The following is an 18,521-nucleotide window of genomic DNA, read 5'->3' on the forward strand; positions in this document are numbered from 1 at the left end:
GGGCTTCCTTGCACTCCCGCCGGCCTTGCAGGTCCACCGCCTGGCCCCTCATGGGGCTTGGCAGTGGAGTTGCAAGGCCGGCGCGCGGCGGCCGGGACCGTTGGGGGCGGGGTGTGTGGCCTTATGACACACTTCCGGTGATGTCTGGGGGTGTGGCCTTATGACACACTTCCGGTGATGTCAGGGGGTGTGGCATATGCTAATGAGTTATGCTAATGAGTTCCCCTAGCTCTTTTTCTACGAAACGACCCCTGAGCATAGTCAATTAAGCAAATCAATCAAAACACAAAGTGCTGTAATAAGATATTCGCAGCCAAGCCCACTTAGAAAGCTGTGCTTGGGACTTCAGGAATTTGGGTAATTAGTGGGTTTTAGCAATTAATGGATAGACTGTGTTGTTTGATTTTCAAGGGGTCTTTAACAAATCTCCCCAACTAGTCCTTCCACAGCTGGTGAATTCCAAGTCTTCACTGTTCTCTCTCCTAGAGCATATAATATACTGCATTCTCAAATGCTGCATATTTTCTCCTATGGCAAGGAACCCCAGATACTATGACTTGTGAGGATCCTGCGATTTTTTTCAAAATCTAGCAAATTCTTCCAGAATAAACAGGAGTGCAGATAAAGTTAAATTCAATATGGAAAGGATAGCCAGGTTCTGCAATACTGTCCAGCCGGCCAGGTGATAGCTTCCTTCTAGGTCCTGCTCTCTGTGCCTCTGCCTGGAGAGATGACCAATTAGAGATGGGGCTTTTTCAGTGGGGATGCCTTTGAAATGCCCTCCCCCCTTGAGGCTCGCCTGGTGGCTGCCTTACTCTCTTTGAGGTGCCAGGCTAAAATATTTCCTTTTACTCAGACTTCTAACAAAAGGGTTCCATCATTCTAGCTGTCTTTATGGCCTGCCTCTAGCCTGGGGTTGCCAATTCCAGGCTGGGGAACTCCTGGAGATCTGGGGATGGAGCCTGGTAAGGACAAGAACCTCAGTGGGATATAATGCCACAGAGTCCACCCTCCAAAGCAGCCATTTTCTCCAGGGGAACTGATCTCTTTAGTCTGGAGATGAGGTATAATTCTGGGGAATCTGCAGGTACCACCTGGAGCCTGGAAACCTACTCTAGCCTGATGCCTGTTTTATCGATGTAGGCTGCTAAACATTTTTATCACTTGTTTTAACTTTGATAATGTTATCGTTATTGTTTTTATACTTTTATTGTATTGTTTTTGTTTTGTGAGCCTCTGCAAGCAGGTCTCTGAATAGGCAACATATCTATTCTCTACTAAACAGATAAATAAGATACTTCCTAGTCCTTAGTACTGACTCCATACCCATTTGTGATGCAGAATACTATCAAATAAAGACATCTTACAAAGATCATGAAAGGCTGGTTTCACTATATGCCTTGGATAAACTCACCAGATATTTCAATCTAATATCCCAACAAATGTTTGCCAACCTCTTAAATATAAGAAGGGTAAACTCAGAAGCTCATTTATTTTCTTTATACTATTCACTTAATGTCGTGAAACAGACCAACTATATAGATCCACTCAGCATCAGAAGCCCAACCATTTAAAAGGCCTTCACTAAATAAATGCCATCGGGGATTAAACCAACCTGGAAAGAGCATTCCTTTAGTAATCCTGCATAATTAATGGGACACAATTCTGCTCAGCATATTAAATAGCCAGCATGCAGGCACAAATGGTTTGCTTTAAGCAGCTTTAAAGCGAGGCTCTCCTCAGTCACTTGCAGTGCCATCCTAAGCATAGTAACACCCTTTTAAGTCCCCCCAAAGTCAACAGGCTTAGAAGGGTGTAATTCTGTTTAGGATGATGCTGTAAATGTGGTAACACCCTCCCCCACAACATACACCCTACTAGTCTACTAGTGCATCACTACAGCCTGGAAGGAGCTGCTGTGTGAAAGCGGAACCAGAGGGAGGAACCATCCTCAAAAACTGCAATGAGGGGGGGGGGGCAGACTCTGCCTCTTCTGCCAGCAGTGCTTCCAGAGCAAGGGTGGGGTGGAGTCTTCTAGTTCTGACTGCAGTTCCTGCATGATTCGTCTTGATGACAGACAAGAGCCTTCCTAAAGGTTCACATCACCAGGACTGCTCTCCCATACAGTAAGCCTGCAGGCTTTCCTTCACTCTGCTAAGACTTTATTTTTAAAACAGATGTTTGATAAGTCTTTTGTAATATTTTTGTAATACTTATAATACAGTGACTAGCATATTATGATAAATGTTCTGTATTGATAATAACTTTTTGAGAAGTATGCCAATGCAGCAATTGAGAAGGAACATACTATGCACATGCTGAACACAGAGATTCACTGAAAGTAGTATTGTAATGATTAAGTGCTCAGCAGATTTGGCTCAAATTCATGAAATGAAAACCCAATACACAGGGCTTTTTTTGTAGAAAAAGCCCAGCAGGAACTCATTAGCATAATAGGCCACACCCAAAAGCAGAAACTCATTAGCATGTTAGGTCACACCCCATGGCGTCCCTTGGCTTGCCTGGGCACCCCACAGCTGCGGGGCACCCAGGCAAGCCCCCCCTTGAAGGGAAGGCAGTTTAAACGGCCTTCCCTTGGATTGTCCAGGCACCTTGCGGCTGCGGGGACCCTGGGAAAGCCGGCCCTTGGACAGACCCGGGGAGGCATTTAAATGCCTCCCTGATCCTTCCAGGGCCCCCCCCGGCCAGTCTGCCTCGGAGTCGCCGGGGGGGGGGGCGGCCCTCCAGGCCTTCCCTCTGTAGCCGCCATGCATGCAGAGGTTTTGGCTGTAGTGGGCGTGGCCAACTCTGAAGCCAGCCGGAACTTTGTTCCTGTGCGTTCCTGCCCAAAAATAGCCCTGCCAATACAGAATATTCTTGACCAAGGTTTGTAGTCACTGCTTTTATCCAGAAACAAGGGTACACCCAAGTCCTCCACAGCTGGTCTCCAGTTCAACAATGCCCTTTCTCTTAGGGTCTGCCAATGGCCAAGTATTAACATCTTGCAGAGCTGATACAGGGCCTTTTCATATAGATAAGCATTTTAGTGATTAAGACAGGGCATATTTTGTTATATGTTTCTATGTGTGTGTATGTAGAAGTGTATACATATATACACTACATTACGTATGTATGTATGCATTTAATGGCTGTGATGACAGGAAACAGAGTGCTGCAAGTGTCTTGAGCATTATGGCATTATGAGAACTGGGCTGCGAGGCTGCATTTATTCTGGCAAATACAACTATGCCCATGGCATGTCAAAACTGTTAAGTTCTGGTATCATTCACATGAAATGGATGGATGAATGTGTTTGCATACCACACTGTGATTCGTTTTAGAAATGTGTTTTACAGTAACTATATGGTAGGGAAAAGTCAGTTTAATCATGTTTTTCACAAAACAAGGGCTTCCTTTAGAAGCAAAGGAATGTGGGGTATTTCTTTGCCTCAAGCAAGCAGCCCCGCTTTGTGAGGCAAACAGGAAGGAATGTTATCTAATGCACTCCATCAACCACACACAGATCCATAAGAAGGGTGGAAGGTGAGAGACAAGAGAACAGTAAAGAAAAGGAAAACTTACTCCAGGCTATGACTGCCCAAAAGGCTGCCAGTGCTAATTAACCCATTCATTCCTCATTAAGAACTGCCAGTGGGTGCATTGCCTGTAACAGGACTTTCAATGAAATAAAGCAGAGTGCTGTTGAGGGTCATCAGGCTTTGGGAAACTTCAGTGCATAGTCATGAATAGAGAGGATAGGGTTGCCAGATCCCCCGGTCCCAAGGGGTTTTCCCAATTTTGGGGGGAGGCTCCTTCGCGCACCCAGCCAACTGGCCGGTGGGGGAAGCCCCGCCCCCCAAGAACAACCAGCCCTCCAGCAGCTCCTATAAATCTTGAAGCGGGTGGGAAAAGGGTGGCCTTGTGTGCCTGCACCCCCCCACCTCTTCCCAACAGCTTTCAAAGAGATGCTGTTTGGAAGAGGTGGAGCCACGCACCCAAAAGTTGTCCGTGGCTCAGGGCTTGGAGGGCAGGCATGAGCAGCACCTGCTCTTTTAAAGCAGGGGCTGTATGTGTATACGTATGCCAATAAAGGCTTGTCAAATGTACAAAAGCAGGGGCTGCCCGTGCCTGTCCTACAAGTGGCGAGATCGCAACTGGCAGGGTAAGCATGAGCTTCAAAAGAGCAGGAGCCGCTTGCTCTTGCCCTGCAAGTGGCAATCTCATGGCTCACAGGGCAGGTTCCCTTTAAATGGTTCCCTTTAAATGGTTGGAGGAAGTGGGGGGGCATGTGCACATGGTGCAGCATCCCTGACACAATAACAGCACACCATATGACATCATCGTATTGGGGACAGCCCTTCCTGCCCCCCCAAATCCCCCCACTGGGGGGAAAATACGACCTGGCAACCCTTAGGAGCTGTAGAGAGTACAACACATTAATTCTGGAAAAGAGCATGAGTCCAGGAGCACCTTAAAGACTAACGAAATTTGTGGCAAAATTTTGTATCTGAAGAAGAGACCAGTGGCTTACAAAAGCTCATGCCCTGCCACAAATTTTGTTAGTTTTTAAGGTGCTCCTGGACTCTTGCTCTTTTGTACTGCTACAAGCCGACTAACACGGCTACCCATCTTGATTAATTCTGAAGAGTGATAATATTGTAAGACTGAAGACTTTGCAACTTATCGCGTTTCCATGCTGTGTCGTATTCTATCTCATGTAAAACCAAGCCACTAAGGGTGTATTTAGATCAGGATTCTACAATCTTGTTGAGCCTCTTGGCTTTTGAGGTGTTCTGAGAATGAGGATCTGGCATCACCACAAAATGGCTGCAACAGAGGCTGGGGCCAATCACAAAATGTTCAGAAGATCTACTTCAGGCAGCCTCCTATAATGGAGGCAGCTATTTCTAAATGGGTGTTTCCTGCAGACACAAAAGTGATGGTTTCTTGGTTCTTCTGAAGAACAACAACAAGAAGAGAAGAGATTGGATTTATACCCCGCCCTTCACTACCCAAAGGTGTTTCAGAGCAGCTTACAAACTCCTTTCCCTTCCCCTCCCCACAACAGACACCCTGTGAGGTAGGTGAGGCTGAGAGAGCTCTGACAGAAACTGCTGTTTTTCAAGAACAGCTCTTATCAGAACTATGACTTGCCCAAGGTCATCCAGCCAGGTGCAAGTGGAGGAGTGGGGAATCAAACCCGGTTCTCCCCGATTAGAGTCCACGCACTTAACCACTACACCAAACTAGCTCTCCTGCTCCAACAAAGTTGGTAGAAAACCAGGACTGGCTATTTGCTCTGAGAGAGAAGCAAACTTGCATCAGGAAACCTACTGACAGGCATCATGGCATTCACGAGCACCATGTTTGGGATCACTAGTCTCAGTTACATACTTTGAGTGGTAAGCCTCTTGTGGATCTGTGCTTACCCCTTTCTGACCAGAAGTACAACTATCCTCAGAAGACCAAGCTCAAGAGCAGCAGGTTGTCCCTTTCTCCAGCAGAATGCAGCCCCAATTATCTGGTTCACATAGCTATCATGGAGACTCCTTTCTCCCATCCCTCCCAGACCGCTGTAGAGAATACTGTTCGGCTGTGATAATGATGTGGACATACACATACAGACCCCAGTTACAGTAGTGCTACAAGTTTTAAAAACACAGAGACTGTTAAACATTTATTCAGTGTTTTTAAAAAGTATAGATGCCTTCCCTTTTATTTTTAAAAAGTCAAATACCTGCCTGAAATGGGGTCCCAGAATGCCAGTGGTACAACCTGATCCTTAGCATACCCTTCACTCTCTGAAATCAGCAGACCAATTTCACCCAGTCAAAAAGTGCTATAAAATCAGTAGTGCATGAAGGATCCACCCACATCCTTTTGTAGAGTTCTAGAGAACTCAAAACATTTGCACACTGTGTTGGGTTATTTTTGGCTGGTAGAGAAGGTACAGGTAGGCATTCCCACAATAAAATGGGCCCACCCAGCACATGACTCCTGACTCAAAGATCTTTGAACATAACTGCTTTCTGGTGACTCTTGTATTCATTGAATGAACAGCAATGTCCAAACTCACAAATACCTGCATTCTAACATATAAGGGCCAAATTATAGATTCAGATTTTGAGCTGGGGGAATGGCTTGGGGAAAAAATAAAGGAGAGCCCAAGTGGGCTCAGAATGCCACCATGGGGGGGGGGGTTTCTGCCTTGCCCTCCAAGTCATGTTCTAAGGTGGAAATGGTGCTGGGGGAGTTATTTCCCTGTTTTTGCTGCTCCCCATGGAATATTCTGTGCGCATGGAGCAGCAAAAACAGGGAAATAACTTCCCTCCAGTGCTGTTTCCACATGGGAAAATGGTTTGATGGGACGGAAGGTTGGGGCCCTTCCTCCTGCTCTGGTAGTATTCTGAGCCCATTTAGCACCTCTTTATTTTTTCCAAGCTATTTCCCACAACTTCAGAGAACTAGGATCCAACTTGTAGCCTGGCTTTACTATGGCTGTGTCAAGGCAGGCAGGTAATATGGATGATGTGGTGCAATCTAACTCTGCTAATCTCTAGTAACGTGGTATGACAGACCCCTGTCTCTTTCCTAACACCCAGGCAGAATTTTCCCACCAAAAATATTTTAGTCCCCCTCTGTAACTGAGTTCCCCTCTAGTAGTGTGTATTTCTTCTTTGTTTGATAAGCTTAAATTGTCCCGCCCTGTCACAGATATTTGTTTAGGCTTTGGACCCAGTACAGGAACTTGAAAAAAATGTAGGAGCTGTCCTGTTTTATAAACCATTGTGAAATGGCACTTGAGGCAGATTAACTTTCAAAAACAAAATAAAGATTTTATTAAACAGGCAGGGAATATATAAATACAAGGATTCAAGTTATAGAGCTTGCTGAGATAAAACTTTCTAATGTATATAGAATTGAGGTTTTTGAACATAAAGGAGAGTGTTGTTGAAGCTTAATTTCTGAGATTCAAATTCTTTTCAGCAAGAGGTTTTTTGCTTATTATATATTTTAGCTGTTACACAGAATTTTGAATACAGTTTCTTAGAGAAGAGCTTTGTCTTAATGATTCTAGGTTTGTCCCTTCAGAGTTCTAGGTTTTCCCTTTAGATATTATAGCTTTCCAGCAACTCTTGAGGTGTCTAAGCTCTTCCCTTTTACCACAGACCAGGGTTCTCAACCCCTTTCTCTGGCAGGAAGTTATTCTCCTTGTCCCTAAGAAGCAATAACTCCTTTTACTATTTGACTTGTATGGGAGTTCTCTCTAACTACCCAGACCCCCTGCCAAATCCTTCTCCAGTATTTGTTGTAAGTATAAAGCTGTTTGTAGCTTTCTTGACTGAGAATCTAAATTCTCCCTCAGAGTAGTTCTAATATATTTAATATATTATTCTCTCTATAGAAGTACTTTTCTGACAATTCCCTGACAGAAATCACTGACTCCTAAAGTCTCTTCCTTCAGAAGCCAAATCCTTTGGCTACTAATCCAGACATTAGATTTCAGACCAAGACCAAAAGTGTCTCAAAAGGTGACTGACTCTTTTCCTTCCAGATCAGCTGTTTTGTTTCCTCTCTCAGCTGATGCTGGCCAGTAAGAAGAGCAACCAATCACATAAGCTTTTCTCTCCAGGGATGATTAACTCTTGAACTCCCTGACTCTCTGACACAAGCAGCATTTCAAAAACCAGCTTTTCTTTGCAATCTGTCACATGTGGCTATCACAAACATCAAGCAAAAACCTGAATATGTGACATCATGCACTTGCCAGAAGGTAATCATTCACTATCATCCTACTGGAGTTGCCAGGTCCCCCAGCCATCAGGAGGGAAAGGGGGGGTAGGGTTGCCAGGTCGAGGTTGGGAAACTCTTCGAGATTTGGGGATGGAGGTGGGGGAGGACAGGGACCTCAATGGGATACAGTGCCATAGAGTCTCTCCTCCAAAGTATCCATTTTCTCCAGGGGAACTGATCTCTGTAGTCTGGAGATGAGCAGTAATTCTGAGGGATCCCCAGGTCCCACCTGAAGGCTGGAATCTCTAATCCTATCAGGTGTGGAATTATCTTATTCTTAAGTATCCATATTTATTTATTCTTTCATTCCAGTGGTACAGTCTCAAGGAAAGTTTCAAGGGCAGATGATTTTTTTAAAAAAAATACAAATAAATGGTAGACAACATTTTGCCTCAGAATTTTCAGATATATTTCATGAGCTATAAACAAGTTTTTCAATCACAAAAAGTGTGCATTTAAATCCTTAGCAATTTATTTATTCTTTCATTCCAGTGGTACACTCTCAAGGAAAGTTTCAAGGGCGGATGATTTTTTTTAAAAAACTACAAATAAACCGTAGACAACATTTCGCCTCAGAATTTTCAGACATATTTCATGAGCTGTAAACAAGTTTTTCAATTACAAAAAGTGTGCATTTAAATCCTTAGCAGTCTTTTGAAAGATTATCTTGCCATTCCTGAACACTTTACCAAGAAAAGTTATTCCTCCAGTACTTTGCTGAAGGGAAAAAACCTCAACCCACAATTGTTATGTTGCTAGGAATTATTATAAGACTATCATAAATGTCTCCTTTTCACTTGAGAATAAGAGAAATGTGAATAGAAAACCATCATCCACATCTTTATGTCTGTATGTTCCCTTCTGGTTTTAATATAGATCAACAACCAATGAATAAAAGTCTATTTAAACTCTAGTCAAAGCCACTTCTTGAACACCAGCCACTTGCTTCTCAGCCATTCAATACATAACTACATTAAGAATGATATTTCTTCCAAATAGCAAGTGCAAGTCTTTCTGGAAGACTTGCATATTTTCTAAGCAACACAGAAACAAAAGCAAAGCCTTTGATCAAATTTGAAGTGTATGTAGAAAACAATCAGATATGCAACTTCAGATGACAGACAAACAAACAGCAGATTGATCCCACGGTGGAAGAAAGCGGTGGATAAATGGATAATGTAATAGGCAAAAGATTTATATGATCTGAAGATAAACCAGAGTATTAAAAAAGTGGATAATGTAGACTCAGCTACATTGAGTAGCATCACCCCAGGAGTATTCCTCTGCTTTGAAACAATTCCTGCACATCCCCATCTTTTAATACTACCTCACTTCTGCACCTATTCAACATGGATTTGAATTTATACAACTATCAACAGTAGACACGTTTAACTTACCTGCACAATTGTTTTGAGGAGTACTCTATTATTTTTTAAAATTGCATTATTAACGCTTTTTTTTTAATGTGAACACTTTTTTAACATGAGTATTTAAACAGTAAATAGATCTCCACAACTATCAGAAGTTGTCAGCACCCTTGTGGACTACCAACACATGGAACAAAGAAAAGATGTGGCCTCAGGCTCTCTGGAGCCCAAACTGCAGACTTACCTTTTTCAACTTGCCACTCTTGGTCCCCACAAACACCACACTGTAGTCATTGTAGACATAGGAAGTGACAGAAGTCATCCGATCTCTGCTGGAAGTGTAAAGAGTCACTCCCTCTACTGGTACGGAGCCTCCAAGTGGCTGGTTAATGTCCAACCCACAGAAGTTATCATCTATTGGGACTGGCTGTAAGGGGGGAAAAACATATAGGTGAGTACAGAGTGAAGGAGTATGTTTTTTAACTCTCCTAGGCAATGTCTGGTTGACATATAAACATTTTGATCATTTCAACATAAAGTAGCATTTTGAAATTTTAGGCCGGCAGCAACTATATTTTTTTTCTGTATTTGTTTTGTTTTGGAATCACTTTGAAACAAACCATGGAGACTCAGTTCACTGTATCATTCTTGCATCATATTTTACACGTCAATTTGACAATGCATACCCATCAACATACCAGTTTTACTCATGGTCCTTGTAAAAGAGTTGTGACTTGAACAGCTGTGTTACAAGAGGACCCTTGGTATTTCCACACTAACAGGAAAATCTTGCATCTCACTCCTTGGATATAATCATACACTTGGGTTTGTCCACCCGATCCTTAAAATCACACACCACTGCCAACTGCTCTTGTTTTCTTTTGTATGATTCAGTCTGTTAGGAGAACAATCCTATATCCAGCTCAAAGAAGATCTAGCTGAGAGAGGGATGGCCTGGTGCAGAGAATTTCAGGGAAAAGCCCTCACCGTTTCTCTTTTCTTAAAAATGCCCATTCATGTGTTTATGCTGATTCATTTAAACCTATGCAGAGTTCTCATCCCTGGTGTTTTAAAAACTACCTTTACAAAGATGGCAAACAAACAAATCAGATATTTTAAAACAATGTGGCAACTCCACTATCAGCTGATAGAGCACCTTAATACCAAAAGCACTTAGTACCAAGTAATGGTCAGAAATCCAGTCAATTTACTCTGCTTATCCTCTGCCAAAGGGAGACTTCATTCTTGCTGCTGTGGAATGTCTGCACAAAACCAGGGCAGGTCAGCAATTGTGTGGACCCCATCTTTGCCATCCTGTCTTGTTTGGCTGAAGCCTCTACTTTGAAATCCTGTAGTTAAGTGCATGGTGCAAACTTAGAGTTATTCAAGGAACTGCAGAAAGTTGGTCCGGGGTGGGTGACTAATTCCACGTCATGGTTTTAACGCATTGTTGTTGTTTTACTTAGTAATTATTTATTTTTACGTCTCCAGTGCCTGCTGTAAGACCCTTCTGGCCAACGCCGCCTCTGTCGAGGCTGCTTGGTCTATCCTATAGAGTCTCCCACATGTGGGGGAAAAGACTTCCAGGTCATCTCTCAGCAAATATCTTCTGCAGTGTCTCGTGTGGAAAAGACTGCTACGTTGCTGTTGGCCTCAGGGAACATGACTTTCTGCCCCTCGTCAACTTTGGAAATACACTGTTTGATCCAATAGGCCAGTGTGTCCCTGGGGGACTTTTTGTCTTAATTGGGAGTCCCATATGCCTCGAGCAACGCGTCTGACTGCTGAAATACAGCCGTCCTGTCAAGGAATAAGGCACTGTGGTTTTATTTTTAATTCTTCTTGTTCCATAATCCTTGGAACTCACTGCTACTGTATTCTGTTCCATTATCTGTAGGGAACACTTCTTATGTTCAATTCTTCTTGTTCCGTAATCTTTGGAACTCACTGCTACTGTATTCTGTTCCATTATCTGTAGGGAACACTTCTGGAACTTTTCCAAACTTATTTTTCACAGATGCCGTGCAAGTTTTGAAGTCATCAAAAACTTGATCTTTGCTTTTGATTAAGTAGACAAAAACATATCTGGATTTAGCTTCCCTAAAGGTTAGAAGGTATCTGCTTCCACCAGCTTTGGGAGATGTGGAAGGCCGAGTGAGACGGAGTCATTCTGGAGGATGCAAACTCCTTCCTCGCCCATAGTGCAGCCATTTCGGAGATCCTTCAGGCTGCGGTTGCCACAATGAGAAATGACCTTCTATGACATAGGGCAGAGTTTGGTCGTCCACCCGTGTTCGAACTGTGGCGTGAGGATCTCACGTCTGGAACGAGTGATGGGCTGGAGGAGCCAGCTGAATAACACTCTTCAATATTTTGTAACCTCCCAGCTCATGGACATCGTCCTCCGTGTCTGGAATCCCGGACCTGCTTGTATGGGTTCCACTTGCCGTTTTAACGGTTTTGGCCTATGAACCTGTCGCCAGCCCTCGGCTGCCTTCCTTGTCTGTGGCACACACACTCACACAAATGCAAACATCCCCCCCCCAAAAAACTAATCACTTCCTCCTGCCTTCCTTAGTCAGCAAGAGAGAATAAATGATGCTGTCCTTCCTCCGCAAGCACTTAGAGCACTTTTGTAAATGGAAAGCCTTGAAGAGCAAATGAATGGTATTTATGCTGACTGGACCCAAGCAGGATTCCTGCCTAATTGCAGACAAGCAAAAGAACCTCGTGGTCTCGCTACTGAAAACCCCAGTTTCCACCGGCTGCATTTATAAAGCACCTTAAATTGGTCACCACAAATTTGTTTATTTCCTCTGAAGCTACAGATAACCTTGATTTTGGCAGCAATCCTGAGATCCTTAAATTGGTCACCACAAATTTGTTTAGTACAGATAACCTTGATTTTGGCAACAATCCTGAGGTAGCTTTTCTGGGACTATGCCCCACTGAATAACATGGGATTTACTCCTGAACAGACTTACTGCCTATGATTGCCTCCTTTGACATGAAAAAAGAGGTTTCTCGGTTCTTCTGTAACTACTCAAATGGGACAGCTACATCAATCAAGAACAAAGAGGAGGACTCTAATTGTCATTAATCTCTGAGGCTCATTTGGATTGAAGCCTTCCTGCTGGCATTTTTTCCATGTTTGGCATCAGACTGGGCAGAAACGGAACCCTTCAATTCAAATGCTTCATATTACTGGCTTCTATTACCATAATAACAGAATGATTGTTCATTAAAGAATTCACCTTTCCATCATGATACATGAATCAATTAGGCTCCTCATTCTGACACACAGGGAACAAAGGAGGAAACAACGACACTTTACACAATAGCATTTATAAGTGAAAACTGTTTTCCAGACAATGCCTTCCAGATAACCTGCTGATGTTGACAGATCAGCACTGGTGCTTTTATTTTACAGCAGGGTGAGCCAATAACTGAGTTATTACTTCAACCGGCTTGTTTAAAAATAACCATCAAGTGGTATCCACAAAGCCAAGAAACAAGTTCTTGGATCATAGAATGCTTATGTTCCCCATACTTTCCTCTCAAGGAATGTTAACTAAAATAGTACTATGAACATTCTTACCGCCTTGGTACACTGAACATCTTTCCCCAGTAGCCAGTTGAGTTCCAGGTTGCCTTCCCCCTGGTAGCAAGACTGCAGGCGGTCCTTAATTTGGGCATTGATTGCACGGATGGGGAAGATGCAAAGAGCTGAGTCATCAGGGGGCTGGTGATACTGTTTCTGCCCTTTGGAGAAGATGGCAAAAAGGACATCATCCTGGCCAGTGATATTGAGAGACCTGGCCAGCACCTCCCCTGGCTTAGAAAGGAAGGCAGCCTGTAGGAGTCGATATTCCACATCACCCTTGACACAGCCAAAAGGCAGAGATACATAAGAGTGGAACTTGGGGTCATCCTTGCAGAGACGCACAATTCGAGATGTGTAGAAGAGATCACTGGCTGAGTTGATAGACACTCCCTCGGGTGTCTCTGGTTGGACAGTCAGAAAATAGACAAAATTGCCACTAGCAAATCCATAGATGTAGAAGATATCAAAGTGTGAGACCAGGGCCAGTGTGTCCGAGGGGATTTTGATGAGAGATGAAACAAAGTCACTGTGGAGCTCATAATCCAACATAGCAGATGATTCTGGGTCACGTGGCAGCTTGCGGCTGGAGAGAGTGGGAAAGTAATCCTGCTTGCCATCCACTGCAGTACCAATGAATAGCTTCCCATCCTCGCCCTCAGAACGAACTATAACTCCATACATAGTGCCAGTCTGGTTAACGCTGGAAAGATAGTGCTCTTTTTTGTGAGACGGTTCCACCAGGATGAAAAGATCATCCAGTCGCAGAAGTTTGCATACTCCCTGGTAGAGGCTTCCACAGGCTAACAACCTATTTTCAGAGTAGTCAATGATCAGCAGCTTGTTGACATTGTTGGTGAGAGTCAGAATCTCACTGCAGGGTTGCACTATGAGTGGTGGGTAGCAAGACTTGTTGTCTTCCTCTGGTCCTGTCTTGTGAGCTACCAAGATGGTCAAGTTTCCAGAAAGCTTGTAAACCCGATTGATGGCTCCCACATAGACTGCTCCGGTGGCCCGATGGACAGTCAAGTGATTGAAAGTCCAGTCACGGTTCTCAGAATGAAAAGTATTGTAAATGGAAGTGCTTGCAGCATTTCTTGAAAAGGAAACCAAGAAAAGAAACACCAAGGCCACTGACCAGCCATCGGAGTCCCATATCTGAGGCCAGATCTTTCTCTGTTCCATCCTGCAGGGGGGAGTGAAGAGGCAACAGAATGTGACCCTCAGAACTCCCTGTGTGTGTGTCTCTTGCTGCAGCGGTGTGTCTCACATGGTTCTACAAAAATAAAAACACATGCACAGGAGAAAAGATTAGACCAGAAGCATCCTGTAGATACAATTCAAGCAGGCTTTTTTCATTAAAGACTCCTTGAGATAAAATAAGGACATCTCTATGCCCATGAAGAATAAGCACAGTTCCCATTTGGGTAAACAGTGAAGGCTTTAGCACTCTGTTCCGCCTCTGTGCATTAATTGTTACACAGTTTAACTGCTCATAATATGCTCTGAGTCATGAGTTCATTCGGCTGCAGGAGGGAATAATCAATCTCAGCCAAAAGACAAGTGTTTTGCAGACAGTTCACCTACCCAGTCATCAGATCTAACAACCTTGGCTAGAGGGGCTTATTTGCAAGGTGTTGCATTGACAGGTGAGTAAGAGGGGTTTCCTGCCCATGAAATCCATAGGGGTTACAATTTAATTAAAGAGAAAAATCTCAGCAGAGAGAGCTCACATGTCAGCAGCACCTCCTGTTTCTGCACGCCTCCCATTCAGCGGCAACTTGGTGCCTTAGGCAGTGTCTGCACCTTCTGTAATTGACGAGTCCATAGAGAGTGGGTTGTGTGCCAGCGCTGTACGAACTTATACAATCTGTATCAAGTGGCAGGTCATATATGTATCCGTCACTCACAGATGTGCAGCCACAATGTAGAATCTTGACCTCAGACTGAAGGCAAAGAGTTCTACAGTATTATAAAAACTGTGGCTGCAATAATCTTTTCTGGGAGTAAAAACCTTATTGACTAAAATGAAACTTCTGAGGAGACCTGCTTAGATTGCTCAACTATTGTATCATGAGATTTCATTAACAACAACCTACTTCGGCACATCTGATACAGTACAGTTTACTTGTACAATCTGGCCACCTTGGTTTGCATGTGGTATGAAATGGTGTTGATGAGGAATGCCTACTTTGCAAGGTACCATGTGGCCTTTGTATTGCTGTTTTCACATGGAGTAGCAAGTAGAGAGAAGAGGAGACATGGCCCTGGCATTTTACCAGTTTTCTATTTATTGTACAAGAGGAGCAGTGCAGGGAGAACTATACTGATTAAGGAGATTTGGACAAGATATTATTTAACATCCTGATTACATAAAAGACTAACCTCCAGTCTGCACATATCTGGCTATGAAATGCACATGAACATCACAAAGAAATAAGAGATACATTTGAGCACATCTTTTTGGATATCAAAGCCAAGCAACTTAAATTAGACCCAAGCATGCAAACTTTACTCTTCCCACTTGCTCATGCCTACACAACTACTGACATTTGTCCCCCTTCGGTGTGCCCCACCTTTGCAGCTGCTGTGGCTGAGCCCAAGCAGTTGTACTATGGCCGTCTGGTAGCCAGTCTTCTTCCATTCAGTCCTCAGATCAGATACAAAAGCCATCCAGATCAAGAATAGAACACTGCTACTGTACCAGAGGAGACAGAAAAGACTGATGCACTATCTGCAGGGCTGCACTCAAGAAAATATCGGTATCATCCAAGAGATGAGCCATCTCTACCAGTTAGCATTTTGAGGCTCTTAAGGTACTTCCCTAATCTCTCTTCCATGAATCTTTAATGTTTCTCAAATTCAGTGGCATGCCAGACTTACATTTCTCAGAAACATTAGGCTGAAGAACATTTGAGTCAGGAAAATCAAATGAAAAGACAGGAAATGGGGATGAACCAACTGAGCAATGCTCGGTTTCCCTTGGAAAAAGAGAGTGGAGGCTCTCCCTGCTCCCTGCCTCCAGTAAGAATGAAGCCCTTTCTTCTGATGCCATTTACCCCTTTTGTAAAGAATTATTTCTGGGTTTCTGTCAGTTACATAACATATTGCATCACACACTGCACTGAAGCTTGTTGAATCTCCACCTCCACCTCTCTGTTCTGCTATCAGAGGCTCACCCTGACTAAGACTGGATCAACCCCTGCTCTTTGCTGTAACAGCAGAGCAGCCTTTGATTGGGTTTGGCAGGCAGCAGCTGTACATTCCTTTCAACATTGGCTTGCAGCCCCCCCCCCTTATTTGTACGCTGGCCATCAGCTGCACAGAGTACCTGTCTGAAAGAACAATCATTGCAAAGGGGTCGAGTTCAGCAGCTGCTCTTATTCTTTACTACGAAAGCACTCACTGGATTGGGAAAGCGTTATTGCCACAAGGTCTTCAATTGCTACAGTTTTCACTCCGGTGTTGCTGAACAACTAGGTACCACAGTTAAGTCCTCTGATTTGGTATAGTGGTACTCACAATACTTATTTGTGGCAACATGCTACATGTTACACTGGACTTCCTGCAGCAAACACACATAGTCAGGAAGTAATACATGTACATGTACACAATGCACACATCTTTAAATAGCTGTGAACTGGTGTCTGGTAATCTGGATGAAAAGTTTACTTCTCACTTTACACGTGTGCTGTAGAAAACTCTAATACAGCATTAGTCAAGTATTTCTTGCAACAATCATTACACATGACACACTGCCAAAAAGAAGCCATTATCCCTACAGCTGCATAGGCACTCTAGCAGAGAATTGATCTTAAGCAGATTTGATGCTGAATTCTATTGCAGGTGGAATTTGAAGCCAACGTGGAAGAGATTCAGGATTTAACAGAATAAATTACTCCATCTTTGTTTCAAAGGCTTTTTTTCCCCCAAACAATTTTTATTCTTTTTCAAAAGGAATACAGAATTCAACATTATAATACACAAATATAGGTTGCTTCACTTAGAGAAAAAAAAGAATACTATAACATTTCTATCATATAACAACTTACATTCTTTCGGAATACAGAATACACCATACATGCTCCTAACAAAGCCTCAGTTACATACTGTAATTATGTCATGGTACTAGGGTTGTCAGCACCAGGTTCGGAAATACCTGGTGATTTGGGGGCTGCAGCCTAACAAGGTAGGGTTTGGCCAGGGGAGGGACTTCCATGGGGTACAATGCCATAGAGCCCTCTTCTAAAGCAGTCATTTTCTCCAGGTAAGCTGATCTCTGTTTCCCGGAGATCAGTTGTAATCCCAGTAGATCTCCACCTGGAAGGTGACAACCCTTCATGGCACCACACAGTACCTCACAGTAAAATTCTAATACACGGAAGCCTAGTGAGGCCCTCCAGCACTGGAAAAGCCCTAGAACTCCCCCAAATCCAGGTAGTTAATTGATAAAAATGGAACATCTGTACTTTGCTTGGTAACTTTAATTCTATTAAAGAACTGTAGCCTCTGATAAAATTACAATCCTCGGAATTCCTTGAAATTAAATAACTGTAACGTTTGCCATGTACGAATACATGGCCTCAGTACCAGTTCAGCACATTTTGCCACCCCTAAGAGTCCTCCTCCCTGTGCAACCTTTTTGGGACCCTGGTGGTGATGGAGAGAACACACCTCCTCCTATGCACACCCCTGCATGTTTCTTGAAAGAATGAAGAGCTGATTCTGCCTGGCTGGAATTCAGCACGTTGCAAAAGTTCAACTGGGATTTTTATTTTTATTTTTTTAATTTTTTTGGCAACTACTGCTGGTTGTAATGGTTCTATGGTACAGGCGTGTGGCGCCAATGCTTTATAGAATCCTCAGAAGGACTAGTGCTAAACAGAATGATATAAACAAGGACAATGGCAAAGCACTGGAGCAGGACCTTTTAAAGATCTTTTCTCCTATTCCTCTCTTTCATTTACACAATCAAATGTCAAGCACAATTAGGAGTTATTAAAAGCCCTTTTAAAAAAGTATTGTCATTCTCTCTGAAATGACCATCCTCTCCTGGTCTTCAAGCCGGTTGAGGAAGAAAAAGGATGAAATGCTTTATGTTTCATAATCTCTTTTCCACCTCAGAGCTTGCCACTTACCTGAAACACTCCAGAATGCAGCTACTACACAACACTATTTACAGGACAAATTGTCGCTAAGCGAGAATCAGAATTTCTTTTAACTTAATCCTGTGAACATACGTTAATAAAATTGCTCCAAAAAGCTTATTATCCAGATGCCAGTTCCAATATGATCTCATATTCCTGAGAGCTGCTTTTTAATGCAATATAAATAACTTCCAGCTATGTGGAACAGTATGGTTAGAGAGCATCAGGGATTAGAAGTTTTTGTTCAGTGATTATTGCCATTGTATAAACTAGAGTCCCCAGATTGTGTAATTCTTGCTTTGGGCACAAGCAGTCCATTCCTGTTCCCAGTTTTCTCTGTAATTTATAGAAAGTTATCTTTCTGTAAGCACCTCAGCTGCATTTTACAGGTGAGAACTTAACCCAACAGAAAATCACACCAAATCCGTGAACAGAGCACACAAGAATAAAACACAGTTCCAGTGTCTCCTTCCATAATGACATCCATATTTTCTCGAAGTGAGCAGCTAGTGGTAAGGAATGTGGGGAGTGGGAAAAAAGAGATATGTTTTTATCAATGTTAAGACAAAGTGACTTTTCTTACGGGAAGAGCCTTAAATTTGCAAGAGAGAG

The 18,521-nt window shown here is 43.2% G+C and overlaps 1 protein-coding gene across 1 annotated transcript in view; it reads right to left on the reverse strand.

Moving 5' to 3' along the window:
• LOC107107165 (plexin-A2-like) overlaps window positions 1-13,947 on the reverse strand; it is a 552,061-nt gene extending 538,114 nt beyond the window's left edge. The window contains exons 1-2 of the mRNA XM_015407422.1: window positions 12,760-13,947; window positions 9,406-9,588 (exon numbers count right to left, since the gene is read on the reverse strand). Coding sequence (XP_015262908.1) covers window positions 9,406-9,588; window positions 12,760-13,947 — 1,371 coding nt within the window. The remainder of the gene's footprint in view (window positions 1-9,405; window positions 9,589-12,759) is intronic.
• Window positions 13,948-18,521: the final 4,574 nt, after the last annotated feature.

The sequence above is a fragment of the Gekko japonicus genome, unplaced genomic scaffold, assembly GCF_001447785.1.
Source record: "Gekko japonicus isolate JY-2015 unplaced genomic scaffold, Gekko_japonicus_V1.1 scaffold322, whole genome shotgun sequence".
Taxonomy (NCBI): Eukaryota; Metazoa; Chordata; class Lepidosauria; order Squamata; family Gekkonidae; genus Gekko; species Gekko japonicus.